Source organism: Crocuta crocuta, unplaced genomic scaffold (genome assembly GCF_008692635.1).
Source record: "Crocuta crocuta isolate KB4526 unplaced genomic scaffold, BGI_CrCroc_1.0 scaffold431, whole genome shotgun sequence".
In the NCBI taxonomy this organism is placed as follows: Eukaryota; Metazoa; Chordata; class Mammalia; order Carnivora; family Hyaenidae; genus Crocuta; species Crocuta crocuta.
Genome location: NW_027528859.1, coordinates 4,942,779 through 4,962,286, shown reverse-complemented (window position 1 = coordinate 4,962,286; position 19,508 = coordinate 4,942,779). Strand labels below are relative to the sequence as shown.

General features: G+C 37.5%; 1 protein-coding gene across 1 annotated transcript in view; it reads left to right on the top strand.

The window, feature by feature from the left end:
- The window catches only part of RECK (reversion inducing cysteine rich protein with kazal motifs), an 82,951-nt gene that overhangs the window by 17,260 nt on the left and 46,183 nt on the right, over positions 1–19,508 (top strand). Inside the window, exons 2-6 of the mRNA XM_077756194.1 lie at positions 243–301; positions 3,165–3,239; positions 3,612–3,648; positions 6,138–6,223; positions 7,637–7,684. Of these exons, the coding sequence (XP_077612320.1) occupies positions 243–301; positions 3,165–3,239; positions 3,612–3,648; positions 6,138–6,223; positions 7,637–7,684 (305 nt within the window). The remainder of the gene's footprint in view (positions 1–242; positions 302–3,164; positions 3,240–3,611; positions 3,649–6,137; positions 6,224–7,636; positions 7,685–19,508) is intronic.

Sequence of the window (19,508 nt, the reverse complement as noted above, 5' to 3'; positions counted from 1 at the left end):
AAATTCTGACACACAGAAAGTATGTATGACCATATCCCCTGTTAGCCTGCAAGCTTGTGGGCAGGGACCCTGTCCTCAAACCTAGCACTGCCCTTGACTTGTGTTAGGTATGCAGTAAAAGTTTGTTGAGTTAAAATGAATAATAATCTGTTGAATAAGTGTTTTGTGTAGCCATCTGATTTAGTTTAATCATCTTTTTAAATTAACAGTGGTAAACATCTGGTGTTTATTTTTTCTCCTAGGTGCACTATGTTGTAATCATTCAAAGGATAACCAAATGTGCCATGATGTATGTGAACAGGTAAGCTTACGTAATAATTGTTGAGGCTATTGGTTATGTAACTGTTTATGAAGTATAATTGTTTTGGAGAAATCTGTTGGATAGCACCTTAACCAAGTGATCACAGTTCACATCACCAGTAATGGAATGAATTAATATGTGTTTGCTGACATGATGTACTGAAAAGGAGCACAGCATCTTTAGTAGGATTCCTGACAGAAATATATAACCTGAATCATGAGAAAACAGTAGGGCAAGCCAAGATTGAGGGATATTCCTCAAAACAACAGCCTGTACTCTTGAAAGTTATCAGTGTTAAGAAACTTCAAGATTAAAGGGAGCTACAGAGATATAACTACTAAATGCAATATGTGATCCTGGATTGAATCCTGGAATTAAAAAAGAAAGAATGCTATAAAGAACATTATTGGGATTAAGTGGTGAAATTTGAATATGAACTCTAATAATAATGTATCAATGCTATGATCCTAAATTTGATGATTGTATTGCAGTGACATAGGACAGCGATCTGTTGTTGGGAAATATATGCTGAGATTTAGGAGTAAATGATCATGTCTGTAATGAGTTATAAAATGTTTCAAAATAACAATAATATCTGTATATGTAGAAAGAGTTAAAGCAAATGTTGCAAAATGTTAATAATGAGTAATCTAGATGATGACTGTGGGTGTTGTACTGCTCTTCAAACTTTTACGTGAATTTGAATTTTTCTGGTTGAACCTTTTAAGTGAAATTCCACTGAGACAATACCTGGTTATAAAGTCTGTCTTTCTTTATCACCTTGTTTTTGCAATTCTGGCCTTGGCACTTGAGAATGAATGGCCTTGGGGCTCGGTCAGTTAAGCGTCCAACTTCAGCTCAGGTCATGATCTCACGGTTCATGGGTTTGAGCCCTGTGTCGGGCTCTGTGCTGACAGCTAGCTCAGAGCCTGGAGCCTGCTTCGGATTCTGTGTGTCTCTCTCTTTGACCCTCCCCTGCTCACACTTTCTCTCTCTCTCTCTCTCTCAGAAATTAAAAGAGAGAGAGAGAGAATGAATGTCCTCAATTATCTTTTGAAGAGTTTTCAATAATCTAGATTTTGTCATTTCCTAAAATTTAGAGAGTTACCTAACTGGGATTAAAACTTCTCTCAAATGGTATTATGAATTTAGAAAGATTTTGCAAGATACTCCTTAATTATAAAACAAGACAGTGGCTCAGCATATCTAGGTAGCTGCTAGAGACTTCATGTCAAAACAATATAGCAAATTAAGTTTTCTGCAAATTTATTGCCAGAACAGTAGCTTTTAAAAGCAGAAATGGCCCCTAGATAATGTCACCTTAAGGGAGCTTTTAAAATATCTCTGCTGCTTTTGGAAGCACTGCTTTCCCAACTTTGCTTTTTGATGAATAAATTCTGGTCATTTATCCTGTAGAGTTTCTCACAATCTGAATTATGCTATTTGCAGCCCATCATATCATTCAATGTGTTCCTCTTTCCTCTGTATGTCTTAGTAAGTGGTAGGTAGGGCTATCCACAGAGCTTTCTGCAGTGATGAAAATATTCTATATCTATGTGATCCAGTATGGTAGCCACTAGCTATATGTGCCACGTGAACATTTGAACTGTGTTTAAAGACGTTGAGGAGAGGTGCACCTGGGTGGCTCAGTCGGTTAAACATCACTTTTGTTGGGGCTCGGCTCATGATCTCATCGTGGGTTCGAGCTCCGAGTCAGGCTCCTTGCTGACAGTGTGGGGCCTGCTTGGGATTCTCTCTCTCCCTGTCTCTCTGCCTCTCCCCCACTTGTTTGCACTCACTCTGTCTCTCTCAAAATAAATAGATAAACTTAAAAAAAAGAAGTTGAGGAGTTTGAGGAACTGAATTTTAAATTTTATTTAATTTTAATTGATTTAAGTTTGAATTTAGATTGCCACACGTAACTAGCAGTTACCTAATGAAACAGGTCCAGAGGCTTGATAAGATTCAGGTTAGGTTTTGTTTTGTTTGTTCAGCAGGTCTTACTCATAACGTTTTTGTGTCTGATTGTCTCTTTTTGTAATTAACATTACAGTCATTCTAGATAATTGCCTAAATGCATTAATTCACTAGGGGTTGCAAAATGGTGATATTCTAGCCCTTGTCACTTATTAATTATAGTTGATAGTTTGGGAGAAAAATGGTTACTAAAACTAACTGGAGATAAATCCTTTTTCATTGTCCTTAGCATTCATGGATTTCACAGTCTTGACTATTTGCAGGTAACCATGAAGTTCTATCTGATATGTGTAATGGTTTATAATTTACTGAGACATCAAATTATAATCACATTAATTGAAGTTCCCTTTCGGAAGAGAGCCAGTTAGCCTGGTGAAGGAACTTATCAGCTCCTTCGCATCTTTATTAAAAATGACTTTGTCTCTATTTAATGCCATTTTATGGAAGTTTATGCCATAATGCTAGTCACAAATTTGTTCTTCACTAATATCAAGGATATGACATAATCTGTTTTACATTGTCATCAGTTGACTAAAAGCAGCTTATAGAACAGTTTAGAAGGAACTTCATTTTTTCTTTTCTGTTTTCCTTTTTCTTTTTCTCCTTTGTTCTCTAACAGATTTGGTAGCCTGGTTTTCTCTATTTTTGGTCATTAGAAAAGGGTCTAGACTTGCATATATGGACTTTCTTGATTATTTGCCAAACTAACCAACCTTTTAAGAGATGTTAGCTCAGCTTAACTTAGATCTTTCGAAAGGGTTTCCATTTATAAAAGGAAGTTGGAAAGTATTTTAGACAACTCACAAGAATAGAGGACATTAAAATTTGCTTCTTATTTCTTACCAAAAAAAAGCCTCAAAAACCTTTTTTTTTTTTGGTCAAATAGATATTTTCCTCAAAAAGTGAATCCCGACTAAAGCATCTGTTACAGCGGGCCCCAGATTATTGCCCTGAAACAATGGTAGGTCTTGTTTAACTTAACTATGGAAGCTTTTGTTTAAATGAAACCATCTAATGAGTTAACTCTTTGGTTCAGGAAATTTTTCAAAATGAGTTTTGTCTTTTGCTTAGAAACAGAGATTCCAGTAAGCATCCTCAGTACCTGGACTCAGCATTAGTGGTCCTAAATGGGAAGATGGGAAAAGAGCAAGCAATATTATTTGCATCTCAGTTTTATTTTTTCTTCCCTGAATAGCTGTTTGATACTCATGTAGTCTTAGAACATTGATTATATAGAGACAAACATAATCAAATTAACTGTACATAATTTCTGTATAAATTATCATATTTAGGGACTGGTTATATAAAAGCCTTTTGGTGTTTACAATTTTAGGTTGAAATTTGGAGTTGTATGAATTCATCTTTGCCAGGTAAGCAATAGCTAAATAACATTTAGCACTTTATCTTTAAAAACTTATTTTGTGACTGTAAAATCTGTGTCATCGTCCTGTACCCTAATGTATCCCTTTGAGGTGCTATCTTCTCCTTTTTGTAGGCACCCACATTTTCAAATGTGTAATTTATTCTCATTCACTTAGTAATTAACGGTGTTCTTGTCTCTGCTTCTCCTATTCCAGTGAAACTGGTCTTTGCGAGTTCACCAGGATCTCATGGCACCTAAATCTTACGGCCTTTTCTCAGTACTTATTACCTTTCACTGTCCTGCAGCACTTGATGCACTTGACCATTACCTTCTTATGACTCCACCTTTGGCCTCATGACCTTATCCTCTCTTACCTCCTCTCTTCCCCCATAAGGACTTTGGTCATTCCCGTGTACACTTGTCTTCCCTTCTCTGTCCACACTTACCCTGGTGATTGCTTTCCTTCCCAGAACTGTTAACTAATCAGCCCTGGGAAGACAACCTTCAAATCCAAGTTATCGCTCAGGACTTGTAGACATGTCTGCCTGGATCTCTGCATCCTGGTGACAACTGAAGTGCAGACCTAAAACGAAACTCATAACTGCCTGTCTTGTAAATGAAACCAGGCTGGAATCCCTCAAGTTATCGTTGATTGTGTTTTCTGTTTAGCTCTACTGACTCTCCCCTTGGAAAATCTTGCATCTGTCCTTTCTACTCCTAGTCATTATTATTATACTCTTGGGGTAGACTGTTCTAACAGCCTTGTAGCTGGTATTTCAACATATCATAACTGTCCTCCTTGGCTCCTTCAAAAAGAAAAAAAATCTCTCAGGGAATATCCACTTCCATCAAAATAAGGCCCGAACTCCCTAGCCTGGCCTTCACATTCTTTCAGTTCTGGTTAAAGCCAGTGCCTTGAAAAAAGAAAGTGTATTTTATATACCTCTAAACTCTAAAGGCTTTCACGCTGTTTGAAGTTTGTATTTCGAACAAGTTGGACTGTTGTGCCTTCTTGGAATTTCCCATATCCTTGCTTGTTCTCCCAATTATCCCTCTACCTAGTGTTCTGAAATTATTTACATATAGTATATGTCTAAGATATATATCTCCATATATAATCTCCATAATGGGATAAATCATATATTTTATCTCTTTCATAGCCCACACACTACCTAATGGAGTACTTTGTACATAATATTATAAATGATTGTTGGACAATTTAATAGTTTGTAAGAGGCTACTAGGTGTATGAAATAGCAGTATGGTGTAAAAGTTCACAGAATTTATGACCTACATTGGCTCCATTCAGAATAATTTTGAAAAGGTGAGTGATTCTGAATAGTAAACAGCAGAGATTTAAAGGAAACTCTGCTAGGCGATGGGGCTAGATGGAAGTCTCTTGCCCTTGTTCCATTAAATCTTACAGGGATATAGAAGCTTAGGATACTCAGTATTTCTAGCCAATTTAAAAAAATTGGGGTGGTTTATAATTTTAAGAGATTTGTCCATCTGCAGGCCGTTTGTTTACTTTTGTTTTTTAGCAGAAAGTTTCTATTTGTTGTGTTAAGCCCTAGTTTCATTTGGAGAACTATGTTACCTATTGCATTGAATCCTTGATACTTTTTTCAGATGTAAATAATTATATAATTTAGACATGAATTTGCAGACATATGTATTACAGGGAAGCAGCATAAAGTATTTCTGAAAATAGGTAAGGGAGAATTTGCCACATGCCTAGGAGCATATGTCTTTTCTCTTTTCATATTATTACTTGAGTTTCCTAATTTTATCCTAGGAATCATTCATTGACATTTATACTTGTAAAAATGGATTTAAAAAATGTGTTAGAACACTTTTTATAATTGCATTGCCTTTCAATATCACAGTAGTTTGGTTGGAGAATAACTGCTGAGTATACACTGAAACAGTAGTCAATTTGCCCCATAATTAAGTGTACCCACCAAAGTCCATTCATTCTTACCCACACAAGATGTTCCTGTCTGTTTAATAAGTATCAATTTCCAAACAGCATCATGGGTTTTACGCTATTCTAGGTATTTAATATTTTGAGTATAATAAATCTTATGCCCTTTTTGTTTGTTTTCATGTTAAGTTAAATTGGAACCTTTGCCTCTGATTCACAGTCTAAAAGTGAGGAAGGCCTCTCCTTGTTTTCCTTAACCTGTGTGTCCTATGGAGATGCTGTCTACCCAAGAGTGAGATGATCTAAAGAGAGTTTAGGGTGGGCAGAGAGGAGAGAGAAAAAACAGAGCACCTGGTAATTATGTTGTAAGGGCCTCTGAGAAGACTGGCGGCATTGGGAGTAGGGGTGGGAAGAGGGCCTTAATAATTTGAGGCCTTGTTATCTGAGCTAGTTTTCCTGTAGACGCCTGCTGTGACTTTTACTGGTATCCACGAACCAGTTGGGCATGCCATTTGTGTTTGTTACTGCTCATGACCAACACATTTTAACTTTTTGAACTTTTTGTTTTTAAGGTGTGTTTAAGAAGTCTGATGGCTGGGTTGGCTTAGGCTGCTGTGAACTGGCTATTACCTTGGAGTGTCGACAGGCATGCAAGCAGGTAACACTCGGCCTTCAGGCTCATAAGCAGCATGGGAGACAGTTTGAGTATTAGCTGCGTGTATGTCTTGGACCTTGCCCACCTCATACCTTTGCAGAGGTGACCCGTAAAAGCTGCAAATTTTGCATTTCTTACGTAGACCACTTCCTTTTAGACTTGCTGCTTTCTCATTTATGGCTGCTCCATGTAAGGTCCTCAGCCTTCTTTTATTCTTTCTTAACTTTTCTCTGCCATGCAAAGAAGGAACATTACAGGAACCACGGCCTTTTGTACTTTCCTGTGGTCATACTCAGTCAATGCTGAGTGACTCCGAATGGTTGTGTAAATTTAGAGTATGCTTGGATGAGAGCGGATGACACAGCTGGCTTATTTAGCTTTCATCTTCCATTCTCTTTCATCATGGGTTTACCCTGGGCATGTTCTTTTATCCCTTCTCTGCTCCTGAGGTGAGCATGACTCCTACGGTGAACTGTGACTTCTCTTTGATCTGATAGATCTCTGGTCCAATTCAAGTTGAGTTCTTCCTCACTGTGTATATTTTCATAGTGGTTCCTCAGAGTGCTGTGGGAGAACTAGTCTCCTAGCTCCTCATACTTCCAAGCAGTGAGAGTAGATTTAAGTGGGAAATTTAGATGGACCTGAAACCACAGCTGGAAAGCCTCCTCTTATTTTCTTCTCGTAGTGACTGGTTTCTGGATCAGAGTACATGAGACATGGTGTCACCTTTACTTTCATACAGACCACAGACCACTGTACTATTTAGCCTGAGCAACACTCTGAGCAGCTCACAGCCTAGTTAGTGATCTGCTGCTGTCATCCAGCCATTGAGATGGAGCTGAGTTGCAGAGGCTTTGAACTCTGGATCAGGGCAGGAGGGAGGGCATAAAGAGAATTAGAAACTACTTTTGTTAATTGCCTGGCAAAGCCTTTTCCTCTTTAGTTGCCCCCTCCATTACATACAGATCTTTGCTGAGGAGATTGGCTCATAAGCTAGTAGGAGAATTTAGAATATGAAGAGTTAAAGAAAAAGCAAAAGATAAATGCCCTGGCAGAGCTTCACAAGAACATTTGCTGCAGAGTGGATTTCAACTAAGAAAAAAATTCTCTGATTTACATTTCCTTCAAAGTCATCTAGTTTCTGAAATAACAAAAGGACCCTGTTATTATGTGAGATTAAAGCCATAAAAGAGCGAAGCTTTAGCAGATCGGGTAGTTCTGGGGCTGATGTTTATTTTAAAGAACTTGCATGAAATTTGTTGTATTTTAGGAACTTTTAAATATTAGAGCATAAGTTTTCCTTGGTGAAATAAAGAATACCAAAGCAGCAAGTAACATATTAATTTGTGGGGGGTTTTTTGTCTCGTGTTGAATAGCATGTGTAATAAATTAATGGAGAAATTTGTTATCTTTTAGGCATCTTCAAAAAATGATATCTCTAAAGTTTGCAGAAAAGAATATGAGGTATGCACTTTATTTAACAACTTTGGATAGACTAATTCAGATATTATCAGAATTGCTAAAAATCACCTAAATTTTCAAAATGAATTCATTCTTATATAAATTACCCTTTACAGAAAATATAGCCTTGACAAAATGTAGCCTTATCATTTGCCTGTTTAGAAATGTCATGACTTTAATTGACTTGTCGAAATTGAACGTTAATTTTAAAGAAATGCCCTGTTAGCTATACATGAGTTAAAAAATAAATCTTAAAATTAAAAAAAAAATTTCTTAAAGAAATGTCTAAATCACATATATAGAGGCTTTAACCTATATTGTATTCATAACGGCAACTGGTTTTACCCAAGTGTAAAATAGTTTTTCTAAAGTTCTATATCCTCTATTGCCCCCTTTCCTATGCCTTGACCCGTGCAGGTATCCATGTTTATTAACTGTCTCTAATCGGAAAAATAAAATCACACTGCCAGTGTGAATAGCTTCAAACTTTTGCAGCTCTCGCATTTGGTGGAAAAAGTAGTAAATTACGAAGGCTGTATTAAATCTGAAGGATTCTTGTCTCCCATTGGTGGTATTTCCAGCACTGTGGTGTCTAGATGGGGCATGTCCTAGGGCATTGGTAGACGAGGTATTTCACGTTGTGCAAATATATACAGAAGATTGTCCCTGATGTGAAAAAGCTCCTCATTGCACTACTTCCTTCAGTGTCTAGAAGTCCATTTTTAAATGTGACATTGCTTTTCATAGTGTAAGACCATGCAGTTACGGGTACTAACATGTATCTCCTCGTTCATCATTTTTATCTATAAACATTGGGATTCCTATTTTAATAGCCTGTATTCTCTTGGAGAAGAAAGATAGAACAGTTCTCCTAACAGCTTCTAGATTATAGTTCTGACTTTTTTTTCTTTTTCTCAATGCCTGTATTATATCTCTTGATTAATATTATTAAATTGGAAAAATCTTATTTATCTTTTGTCCCTTTGTACTATTTGCTAAGTTATATCTGTTCTCTGAAGACAAAGTTCCAAATTAACTACAACTCTCCTCTGTTCTTATTAAAAGGAGCCTTGCTGCAAAGAAATAAAAGAGCTTTCTTTTTTTCTTATCCCTCTACCTTTAAAATAACTAGTTTTAGTTTCTCTTGAACAAAGTGGCTAACTGTGATAATTCCTTCTTTTCTCCCACATGATGTCTGACACTGTCCATCTTCTGTAGCCTGTCCTCCATTATTTTAGTGTGCTTCCTTCTCTTGTCTGGATTTCTGCATTGCCCTAGGAAGTCTGCCAGTATGTGTTGATGAAGGACGGGACAGGAAAGGTAAGAGAGATAAGCTCTGTCCTATGAGAGAAATACTAAGGATAGTTTACTTTTCCAGTCTATCCTCCCTTACTGGCCTAGAATTAGGCAACTGTTTTAAAAAAATCTACATGCTGAGAGGGTTCTTTTACACACACACACACATATTATATTTGTGTGTGTAAAAATATATATGTAAAATACATATATATGTAGTATAATGTATTTATGAAATATACATATTAATATAAATCTATTAAAAATTGTAAATTATTAAAGATAATTCAAGACTCAATTTGATTTCTTATGTATTACTTAGAGATAAAAAGAGAGACAAGAGCACTTTAATGCAGCAGGCAGGTTCTGCATTATAAACCCCAAATAATAGTCACTCTCATGATTATTGAAATCTAAAGATAACAACTATTTGTTATAAAGTGAATTGGGTAAGTTTGGTGTAGTGCATCCTGTTTTAACTGGATTTGTTATTTATCAACAGAAGAATAATTTATACACTAGGCTTTTTAATATCTTTTCCTTGACACTGGAGTGGTCCCTGGAGTGAACTTCTAGATGTGTAAGCTATTCGTTTAGACAATTTCAAGAGTTAGCATTTACCCTGAAGGATGGTTTTGTATAGGCTGATTAGAGAGAGTCAGACAGTGAGTAATTTTATTTGAGGGGATTTCCTAAGAAATTCACTTATATGAAAAAAATTGAAAAATGTTAATGCTATTTAAAATTGTTTTGTTCCAACCAAGCGAAGATAAACCAGTTAAATGTTGAAGCATTGTTATGTCTGATTTTATAGCTTCTAGTTTCTTATGTGAGTCAACATTTATTAAATACTAAGAGGTAGTGCTATATATTAGAAAGAACATAAACTTTGGTGTTATACCTAATTCTGAATTCTCGTTAAGCTACTTATAACTTAACTTCAAATACTGAAGAATTATATCTAACTGAGTGAAGAATTAAACCATATGCTTATATACATAAGGGCTCAGGGAAATCAGAAAGCAGAGTGAACACATTGGGATTTATCAGGGGAAACTCTGCAAAGGAGAAAGGCCTAAAAGGATTGGTGTATTTTGGTTAAAAAACTGTGGATCAAAAGCATACTAGCAAAAATCCTCATGGCTTGTGCAGGGGACAGAAAGAAAATGAGCCTATTTGGGGCTATTAATCTGTGCTTGGATTGGCAAAATTGGACCAGATCCTGGAAAGATGATTTTTAAGGACTTGGCTCCTCATGAAGTAGAGGGAGAAGATTCTGTAATAGACCAACGTAACAAATCCGTATTTTAGAAAGCTAAAGCCTTAGTTGTATGTATGGTAAGGTTTAGATCCCACAGACCCCTCTAACCTAGCTAAAAGTAGATAAGGCCAAAACTAGGGTGATAACAGTAGAACCAATTATTCAAGAATAACTAAGACATTTGAAGGCAGAATCCATCAATAGCATTTGTTATGGTGGACTGAGAAGAGGAGATAATATTCAAGGAAATATATTTTAAGAAGACACAGTAATTAGTGAATTTGGAGGTAGAACTGGAAAAATTGTATGATCAAGCAGCATTGGAGGACAGACTGAAAGACAGCTTATGGGTTGTGGGAGATAAAGGTTGGAATACTAGAAGAAAAGAGAATATGGGGAGAGGCAATATTTAATGAAGCCCAATAAATCCCTAGCAGGATTAAAAGGGGAACAAAATCCATATCTTACAGACACATCTCATAGCCAAGATCTTAGAAGCAGTCAGGAAAAAAAAGACCTTGCCTTCAAAGGAGACTAACAGCTGATTTCTCAATAGCAACAGAGGAAGCCAGATGCAGTGGAATGATGCCTAAACTATTCTGAAAGAAAATAATCAACCTAGAATTCCATATCCAGTAAAAGTATTTTTCAAGCAAGAGGGCAAAAGGAAGGCCTTTTCAGACAGCAAAACAAAGAATTGCCTTTACTGGACCCTTTCTCAAAGTCCTTCTCTAAAGGAAGTTCTAAAATGTCTTCTTTGAGATGCAAAAGATAATGGGAGAATGATGAAAATACAAAGTGGCTAAATTAAAACACAGATTGTAGAAAACAATAATGAATGATGTATTATTCAGTTTTAAACAAGTAATATGTAACACAGTAACAAGAGCATATGTGTTGGGAAAAGAGTTTAAAGAAATTGAGGGTATTGAATGTTAGGTATTTTTAAATGTAAAAACCCTATCTCAGAGGTAGTTGGGAATACAGGACTAAAGAGGAGAAGAAAGATCATGCCCATGTAGTAACCCTTGAATCTTGAGAGTGAAAGAAACCTCACTAAAAGAGAAAGTGTTGAAAAAAGTAGAGAGCTGCTTTTTGAAAACAGCTTTATTAGGGACCTGGAAGAGAAGGAATTAGAAATCAATTAGGAGGCCCCTACTGTGTTGAATAAGATTATTGGAATGCAGTGTTTCAAGAAAAAGAGAACTAACTTCCTGCCAGTGGAAATGTTCAAGCAGAGGCTTACTAGATTCACATATCATGGAAGAGATTTCTGCAATGGATGGGAGATTTGGCTAATCTCCCAACTCTGCAGTTCTCTTTTTTTTGACCCATATGTAAGAAAGTGTACTTCCTTCAGTAATTAAGAGTACTGTTTTCAGAATCACATGTTTGATTAGAGCCACCAGTATCAACCAGTGGCTTGATGACTCTTGACAAGGACATGTTCAAGTGTCACAGGCATGCTTAGTTCTAGGTTCTCTGCATTTTCACAGGCTTGGGCCCTTGGCTCACCCAGAAGTATTAGGCCACATGGATTCATAGATGTGTGATACTAGAACCAGGGATGACATTCAAAATATTCAACAACTGGAAGAACCGATGTACCAACAGAATAGATGCTGGCTTTAATCCACTGGTATAGCCACACTAGTGCATGATGCCTCATTAGAACCAAATTACAGACTAATTCATGTTTTCTGCAAGATGTGAGACATCTAGGTTGTTATTTTTTTACATAGTCTCTGTCTGCAAGTTGGCTGAAAATATTTTCTTCTAGCAATCAAAATGGTGATTGAAAATTTTTTGTTGTTGTTCATAGTTTCTTTCTTGATCAGGATAAACATTAAGGTGATGTGTGGGGGATGAATTTCCGGAGAGTTGGCAATGGCTCTAGAGTGATGAGACAAATTTTAGTTTTGGATTCATAAATCTATTTCATTTTGGGTTCATAAATCTGTTTTATACCTTTATGTCACCCAATGTCTCTAGTGCCATTCGTTTAACATAATGGTCAAAAATATAAATACCTTTCCATTTGCTGCATGAGCCACTAAAATACAGTGGTACAAATTTGTCATCAGACTTACATTTTTACTTGTTTCTTCTTTCTTTCACAGATCCTTCTCTGTGCTTTTCTTTATATTCTTTTTAGAAATATTTTCAATTCTTTCCTTTCTAGCTTTTTTTTTTAAGTCCATTTATTTGACGTTACTCCATTAAGAAGGTGAGAAACTATGAAAGTCAATAGGAGGTATTTTTGTAAGGACTCTTTTTTATATCTTAAGGCATTTAAGTTTTAAACTAAACAGTTGCCAAACAAAACTAAAATAATGTTCTGTCCTGGGGCCCTGGTTCTGTGAGAATGCTAAGATAAAATTAAGACTCTGAAGAGATATTAAAAAGAGGCTCTGTGAATCACAAAAACAAAGGTGGCCAGCCCTATGAGTTTCAGAGCCAGTTCTGTCAGTATGTCCTGTCAACACACAGCTCTGTGTATAAGAGAAAGGTACACATATATGTTAATTTTTATTTTTTGAATATGCACATGCTCAAAATTGAAAATGGTGTACAATAAAAAGTGTCATTTCAACTTGCTGTACTATAGCCACCCAGTTCCTAAAGTCACTAAAGATATTTGTGCATATAAAAGTAAATATATATAGTTCTTCTCCACCCCCTGTAACACAAATGATAGTTTGTCCTCTCCCTGGATGCTAGTGTTTAGTACATATTTATGTATGCCTACACAGGCTGTACAGTGTATTCCCAGGAAATGTCACAATAAAATGTTCTGCTTTAAAGATTTCTATGTATTAGTTTTATTGTGTTCCTTTTTCTCTCAAATGAACCTTATTTCTAAATTTACTACCAGAAGCATAAAGGAAAGGGATGAAGAAATAGCCCTAAAAATTTAGGAATAAGGCAGGGATGTTAGGGCCAGCAGGATTCTCTGGACAGCTAGAGGCCTGCTACGCTTCATGTGATTGGATCTGTTCTGCAATGCTCCAAGAATAGAGTAGACCATCTTCATGGCAGATCATAGTCTAGGCTGTGGATAGTCAGCTCTGGGGGATTTAGCAAAAAGAATAATGCATGCTTTGCCCCAGCAAAGCCTTCAGGACCTAAATGTAAAGCTTCTTTTAGTTAGTGCTAAGGAAACCCCAAGAACTGACAGAATATAGTAACAGAAGACTGTGAATGGGAGGCTTGTAAAGGACAAAATGCTATACTGATGCCCGCTATCAAAGTCATTGTGAGCCGTTACCTGCAGCTGATGAGCTCCAAAAAGAGCGAAACCTATTAGGTCCTGCAGTACTGGCTTAAGATATATAAAACCTTGATTATGTTCCATTTGTGGATTTGTTTTGTCATATTTTGTATTAGAAGGAAATAACTCCAGTCTCTTTGTGCTAGAATAGCTCCTCTCTTGTCCTTTCTTCTGAGAAGTCACATGAATGAGATCATCCCAAAGGGAAATCAGATGGAGTTTGATTAGATTGTGACCTGGTCTAATCTAAATGGCCAGATTTTTCTCCCTAGGCAATCTCATCATAGTTTTATTTGCCCTGGTTTGATGACAATTCTAGAATATTCTTTGCTAAACTCTTTTTCTGAGTTCTTTAAACAAAAATTTTTTTTTAGTGTTTTATTTACTTCTGAAAGAGAGAGAGACTGCGTGAGCAGAGGAGGGTCAGAGAGAGAGGGAGACACAGACTTGGAAACAGACTCCAGGCTCTGAGCTGGCTGTCAGCACAGAGCTTGACGCGGGGCTCGAACCCACCAACCGTGAGATCATGACCTGAGCTGAAGTCAGATGCTTAACCGACTGAGCCACCCAGGCACCCCTCTTTTTCTGAGTTCTTGAATCACTATTGGATATGTGTACTTTTGATTTTCAACTGGCATTTCAAATCAGCCAAACTGATTGTTACCTTCCATCCTTCCCACCACCTTCCCTCCGCCCCACTGCTACACAGTGCATGTGCACACACGCACACACACGCATCCAAAACAAAAACCTGTTGTTTTTTCTTACATTTCTTGTTTGGTTATTCCAGTATAGTGCTCTCAGACACATATGCTAAAAGTCTAAAGGGTATTGTCTCCTCTTTCCTCTTTCTCACCGCCTCCCACAAATAATTGGTTACCAAGCTCTGAAGTTTGCCTGCAAAATATATCTTAAGTCGGTCTCTTTCCAAATCTTTGGTTACTACCTTAGCTCAGGTCCCTCTACCACTTTTCTGGACTATAGTAGTTGCCCAACTAGCTTCCTTATCTAATTTCTCCTCTTATTTATTCTCTCCACTTAAGATGATTTCTTTAAAGACCAGGTATGGCCATATCATTCCCTTCCTCAAAACCCTTCAATGGCTCACCTATGGGATGTAGTTCATAGGCTTTTCTCCTTCTAGCTGCTGCCTCTTCTCCTTTACACTTCAGCAGTATGCTGCTTGTACTTTCCCAGATTGTTTCTTGTGGTTGGACAACTGGCTTGTGCTACCTAGAATTCCTTCTCCCTGAATCCCTCCCATTACCCCCTCCAGTGCTAAGCTGGAGCCAGTGCCTACTTGCTAGGGAAAACTGTTAAATATTCAGGAATTTTGCCAACCAGTTTTCAACCCAAAATCAGCCATGATGGGGGTATTTTCACCACAAACATCAGTAAATATTACATATCAGGACTTTCCCTCCACCCCACCCCCTGCAAAAAGTACACCAGTACTCCCGTCCAACTGGCAACAACCTTTGCCTCAAATTCTAGCTTAGACGGTTCTTTAAAAACCTTCCCTGCCCAGCCCTGTCACCTCTACACACGTAAAATTGACTGCTGCTTCTCCTTTACTTTGCATGCTTGATTATAGCATTTGTCACCTTATAATATAACTGTTTACAGGTCACTTTTTAATACTCAACCCTTGAGTTCCTGGGGCAGAGACCACATTTCATTTGTCTTTGCATCTGTCATCCATTCAGTCAACATTCACAGAACTGGTACACTTAATGTGTCTCAGGCACTGTTCTCAAGGTATGTGGCAGAAGGACTTAGCCACTGTCGGCAAGAACCCCATAGCCTAGTCTGTGGGAAGAGACAAATTCAAATAGGTCATTACAATACAGTGAGACTAGTACATTGCCAAAAGTCTGTACAAGACACATTGCAGCCTGAAGAAAACAAACAAACAATGCCCAGTGTGATGGGAAAGTCTTCACTGAGCAGGTAAGACTTAAAGAGTGAACAGAAATTTGTTGCCTGCAAATAGATGCTACAGTCAGTATTTTTATAGATAGAATTCTTTAATAGAAATTTTGCAATTCTGGACAGCTGAATTACACAAGGCTCTTTGTCTCAGAGTAAATAGCAGTTTTATGTGGAAACCTTGTATAAATGTCAGTGAATTAGGCAATCTCTGAGTGAGTCCAGAAAGCACTGAATACTCTGTCTGTTATCGCAATAACATGTAGCAGACCATCGAAAAACCCCATAGCCTGAAACAATAACAGTTTATCATTTCTTATGAATCTACAGGCCAGGTAGGCGGTTCTGACCTCACCAAGCAAGCTTAGCTGATTTGGGCTGGGCTCAGTCATGCATCTACAGTCAGCATGCAGGTCAGCGTGAGCCTAGCTGATTTAGGATTCAGCTCAGCTCTCCTCCATGTGTCTCTTCTAGCCCTTGAACTCAGTCATGTTCCCATGGTGGTGACAGGGCCCCAAGAGAGGAAGTGCAACTATCTGTGCAGGACTCTGCTTGCTTCAAGCCTGCCACTGTCCACTGACCAAAACAAATCACATGGCTAAGTCCAGAGTTAATGTGAGAGAAGCAGATAGAGGGAAGGGAAATGTGAAGAATTGGAGCTATCATTGAAGTCGTTCTACCACAAACACTCCGTGCTGAGCTCTGTTCTAGATCTTGTGTTACTCTGCAGCTATTACTTGCCCTTGAATTTGCTTCCACTTGGTTGGATGCTCTGGTGATAATGAGCAAATTTCTTTGAGCAGTCTAGACCTATTAATCTTATTTTAGTTATGGGTGTTTCTTTTTATCCAACTCTTGGGGACATGATATTTATTATTTGGGAGGCTGAAGAAATTGAAGAATCACTTGTGATATCCATATCATGCTATTAAATCATTACATATTCTCGTCACTTAACTTTTTATCTAAAAAGCCATAGTGTCCACAACAAGGAAAAGACATCTTGTAGAGGTTTAAAAACATGTTTGTTTTTAAAGGTCAATTATTGAGGGGTGCCTGGCTAGCTCAGTCTGTAGAGCATGCAACCCTTGGTTTCTTGGTTATGAGTTCAAGTCCCACATTGGGCCTAGAGCTTACTTAAAATAAAGGTTAATTATTGAGTATCTCCAACTTAGCATTTGATGAACTAGATTCCTCATATGAAATGGAAAACTTCAAAGTGGGAGAAACTTCAGACCATTTATGAAAAAGAAACAATTTTTGAGGCCTTAGGGACAGAGCAGCTCCTTTACTTTTAACAAGTAGCCTTGGGAATAGGGAACATTAAACAACAGTTTATAAAATGTGCTCTTTTGGGTCTTTGTCCAGAAGTGACTAAAACTTCTAAAATCAAACTTTTTTTTTTTTTAACAAGATTCGTGTGGTCAGTGTTTGTTTTGTTTTCATCATCCTCATCATCAGTGAGGATGGGGAAGGAGTGGAAGCAGGGTGGCGGGGCAGCCAGAAGTAGAAGGGCAGTGGCCAGGGAAAGGATCAAGACGAGTGGAAAAATGTTAGAAAGGAGTCCCAGAAATGGAAAAGTGTATGGCCAGGACAGAAAATAAATCCACGGAGCCAACTTCTGAACAAGTGATTAGACCAGGAAAGTCTGCCTCCCAGATGTACCCCAGTGGCTCTTCCCCTAAGGAGGGTCACTGTGGCTTGAAGGATCACATATGGTTCTCTTGACTTTGGTTTTACTTTGTATTTTAGTTTTTCTGCCGAGATTGCCCCCTGGTCAGCCTGCTCCCGGTGCTGGGTGGAAGGGCTTGGGGCAGTTTCTAAAAACCAGCAGGAGTAGGGCAGGGACCTGGAAGTAGCTAATAGTGTAACTCATTAATGTGTATCTCTTAAGACCTGTCAAACTAATCAATAGTTTAAGTAGTGAAAAGGTAGAGTTACCTATCATTTATATAATAGATACAGTTAGCTAAGGTATAGTTTATACCTAATTATAGTTACCTAAGGTTAAGAATCCTTTATTAAAGAGGAGGATATGATCAGAGTTTGAAATCATGAGTATAAAGTAAGCAACAGAGGATTGATGAATTCTTCAAAAACTGGTATATTTAAATGAAGGACCATCCTTTAAAACCTTAAAATTAGTAAAGATAAAAATAGAGATGTAAAAATGGTATCTGTTAATACCAGAGGTACTACTGTGTAGAAATATGAATGGTTTAGTTTGATAAATTAAGGTGAACCTATCCATGAAAGGTCTATCAGTGAACATTAAGAGAAATGAGAGGTGCTTAAGGAACATTTCTGAACTCTGGCTGTGACATCGAGGGAGATAGTTGTGCCCTCCTACATCAGGGGTTGGCAGACTTTTCCTGTAAAGGGTCAGATCTCAAATATTTTAGGCTTACAATTTGTACGGCCTCTGTCTGTTCAACTCTACCTTGTAGTATAAAGTAACTATATACAGTATATAAACAAATGGGTGTGGCTGTTCCAATAAAACTTCATTTACAAAAGCAGGCAGCAGGCAAGGTTTGGCCGATGTGCCATAGTCTGCCAGCCCATTTGTGGGTGAGAGCTAGAGTTCTATCTAAGTATTTTTCCTGTTCAGGCCTCCATCTCTGGCTTTGGTCAAATAAGGGGTTGAATTAGGTGATCTCTTGACATTTTTCAGGTTTTGTCCTTCCTTAAGTATCTCTCTGAAGTGAAGTGATCTACCACGTCAACTCAGAGTGATATTTCTTTTATTTGGAAGGTCACATTTCCAAAAATCCAGCTTGAACAAATTTGGAAGTCTTTAGAACAAGGTTTCTGAACCTTGGCACTATTGATCTTTTGGGCTGTTGTTATTGTTGTCAGCAAGCTGCCATGCACACTGTAGGTTGTTTAGTAGCTTCTCTGGACTCCTCCACCCATTAGATGCCAGTAGCACACACTGCTCCTCCACACCAGTTATGACAATGAAAAATGTCTCCAGACATTGCCAGTTGTCCCCTGGGAAACAAATCACCCCTAGTTGAGAACAACTGCTCTGGAGACTTGTATGAGTAACTGGAAGAATTATCAGAACTGGAGATCAGGCCATGCGACCCAGGATGTCCACCAAGATAATGAATGCACTCCTTCCTTGTTGGGGATGAGCACTGGGTATTATATGGAAACCAACCTGACAATAAACTATACTTAAAAACTAAATACACTCCTTCAAGTACAAGATCAAAAAAGCCGAGCCCAATTTCTTAACAACCAATTTGTTAGAAAGAGAAAGGCAATGAGACTCAAAGGAGGCTGGAAAGTTGGTAGCAGATTGCTTTTAATATTGATTTAGATCATTTTATGGAAATTATCCATAAACCACTGAACCAAAATAGATGGCTATCTGTAGTAGGTATTTGAAAAGTCAAAGAAAGAAACGTAAATGAAGAGAGATCTAGAAATGAGTGTTAAAGAACACCAAGAATGTTGACTTTTCACTCCTTATATTGCTTGATGAGATCTCTAGCAGAAAGAATTCCTACTGGATGAATTCTCTAGCCCTTATCTGTGAGGCCTGGGTTTTTTGCTTTTGTTTTGTTTTGTTTTTTGTTTTGTTTTGCTTTAAATGGATAAATCAAGTATGGTTTATTTCTACAGTAGAATATTATTTAGTGGAGAAAATGAATGTAGTACAGCTTCACACAGCTTCATAGATGGATCCTTGAAGGTAGATTTTAAATGTCAGTAAAGCTGGTCCTTTTAAAAGTCCAGATCACATAGCCAGCTTATGATTTAGGTACAACTGAAACCTAAAGTCATCTCTGTTCAACTATAAGAGCGCTTGATTTCCACCTACCTTTTATTTATGCCCATATTATTACTTTTAGGAATTCATTCTCTTCTACTATAAGAGATATTAATCATAGCTGATAAGCTCTGAATATCCAAATGGCTTTGAACAAGGAATTTCTTGTTTTCGTCTTGTTTTACCTCTTATTTGCCTTACAATGACTTTAACGTAGTGTGATATTTTCTGAACAGTGATCTAAGAACTCTAGAAATACTAATTCTAGTCTCTTGATCTGCTTTTGACT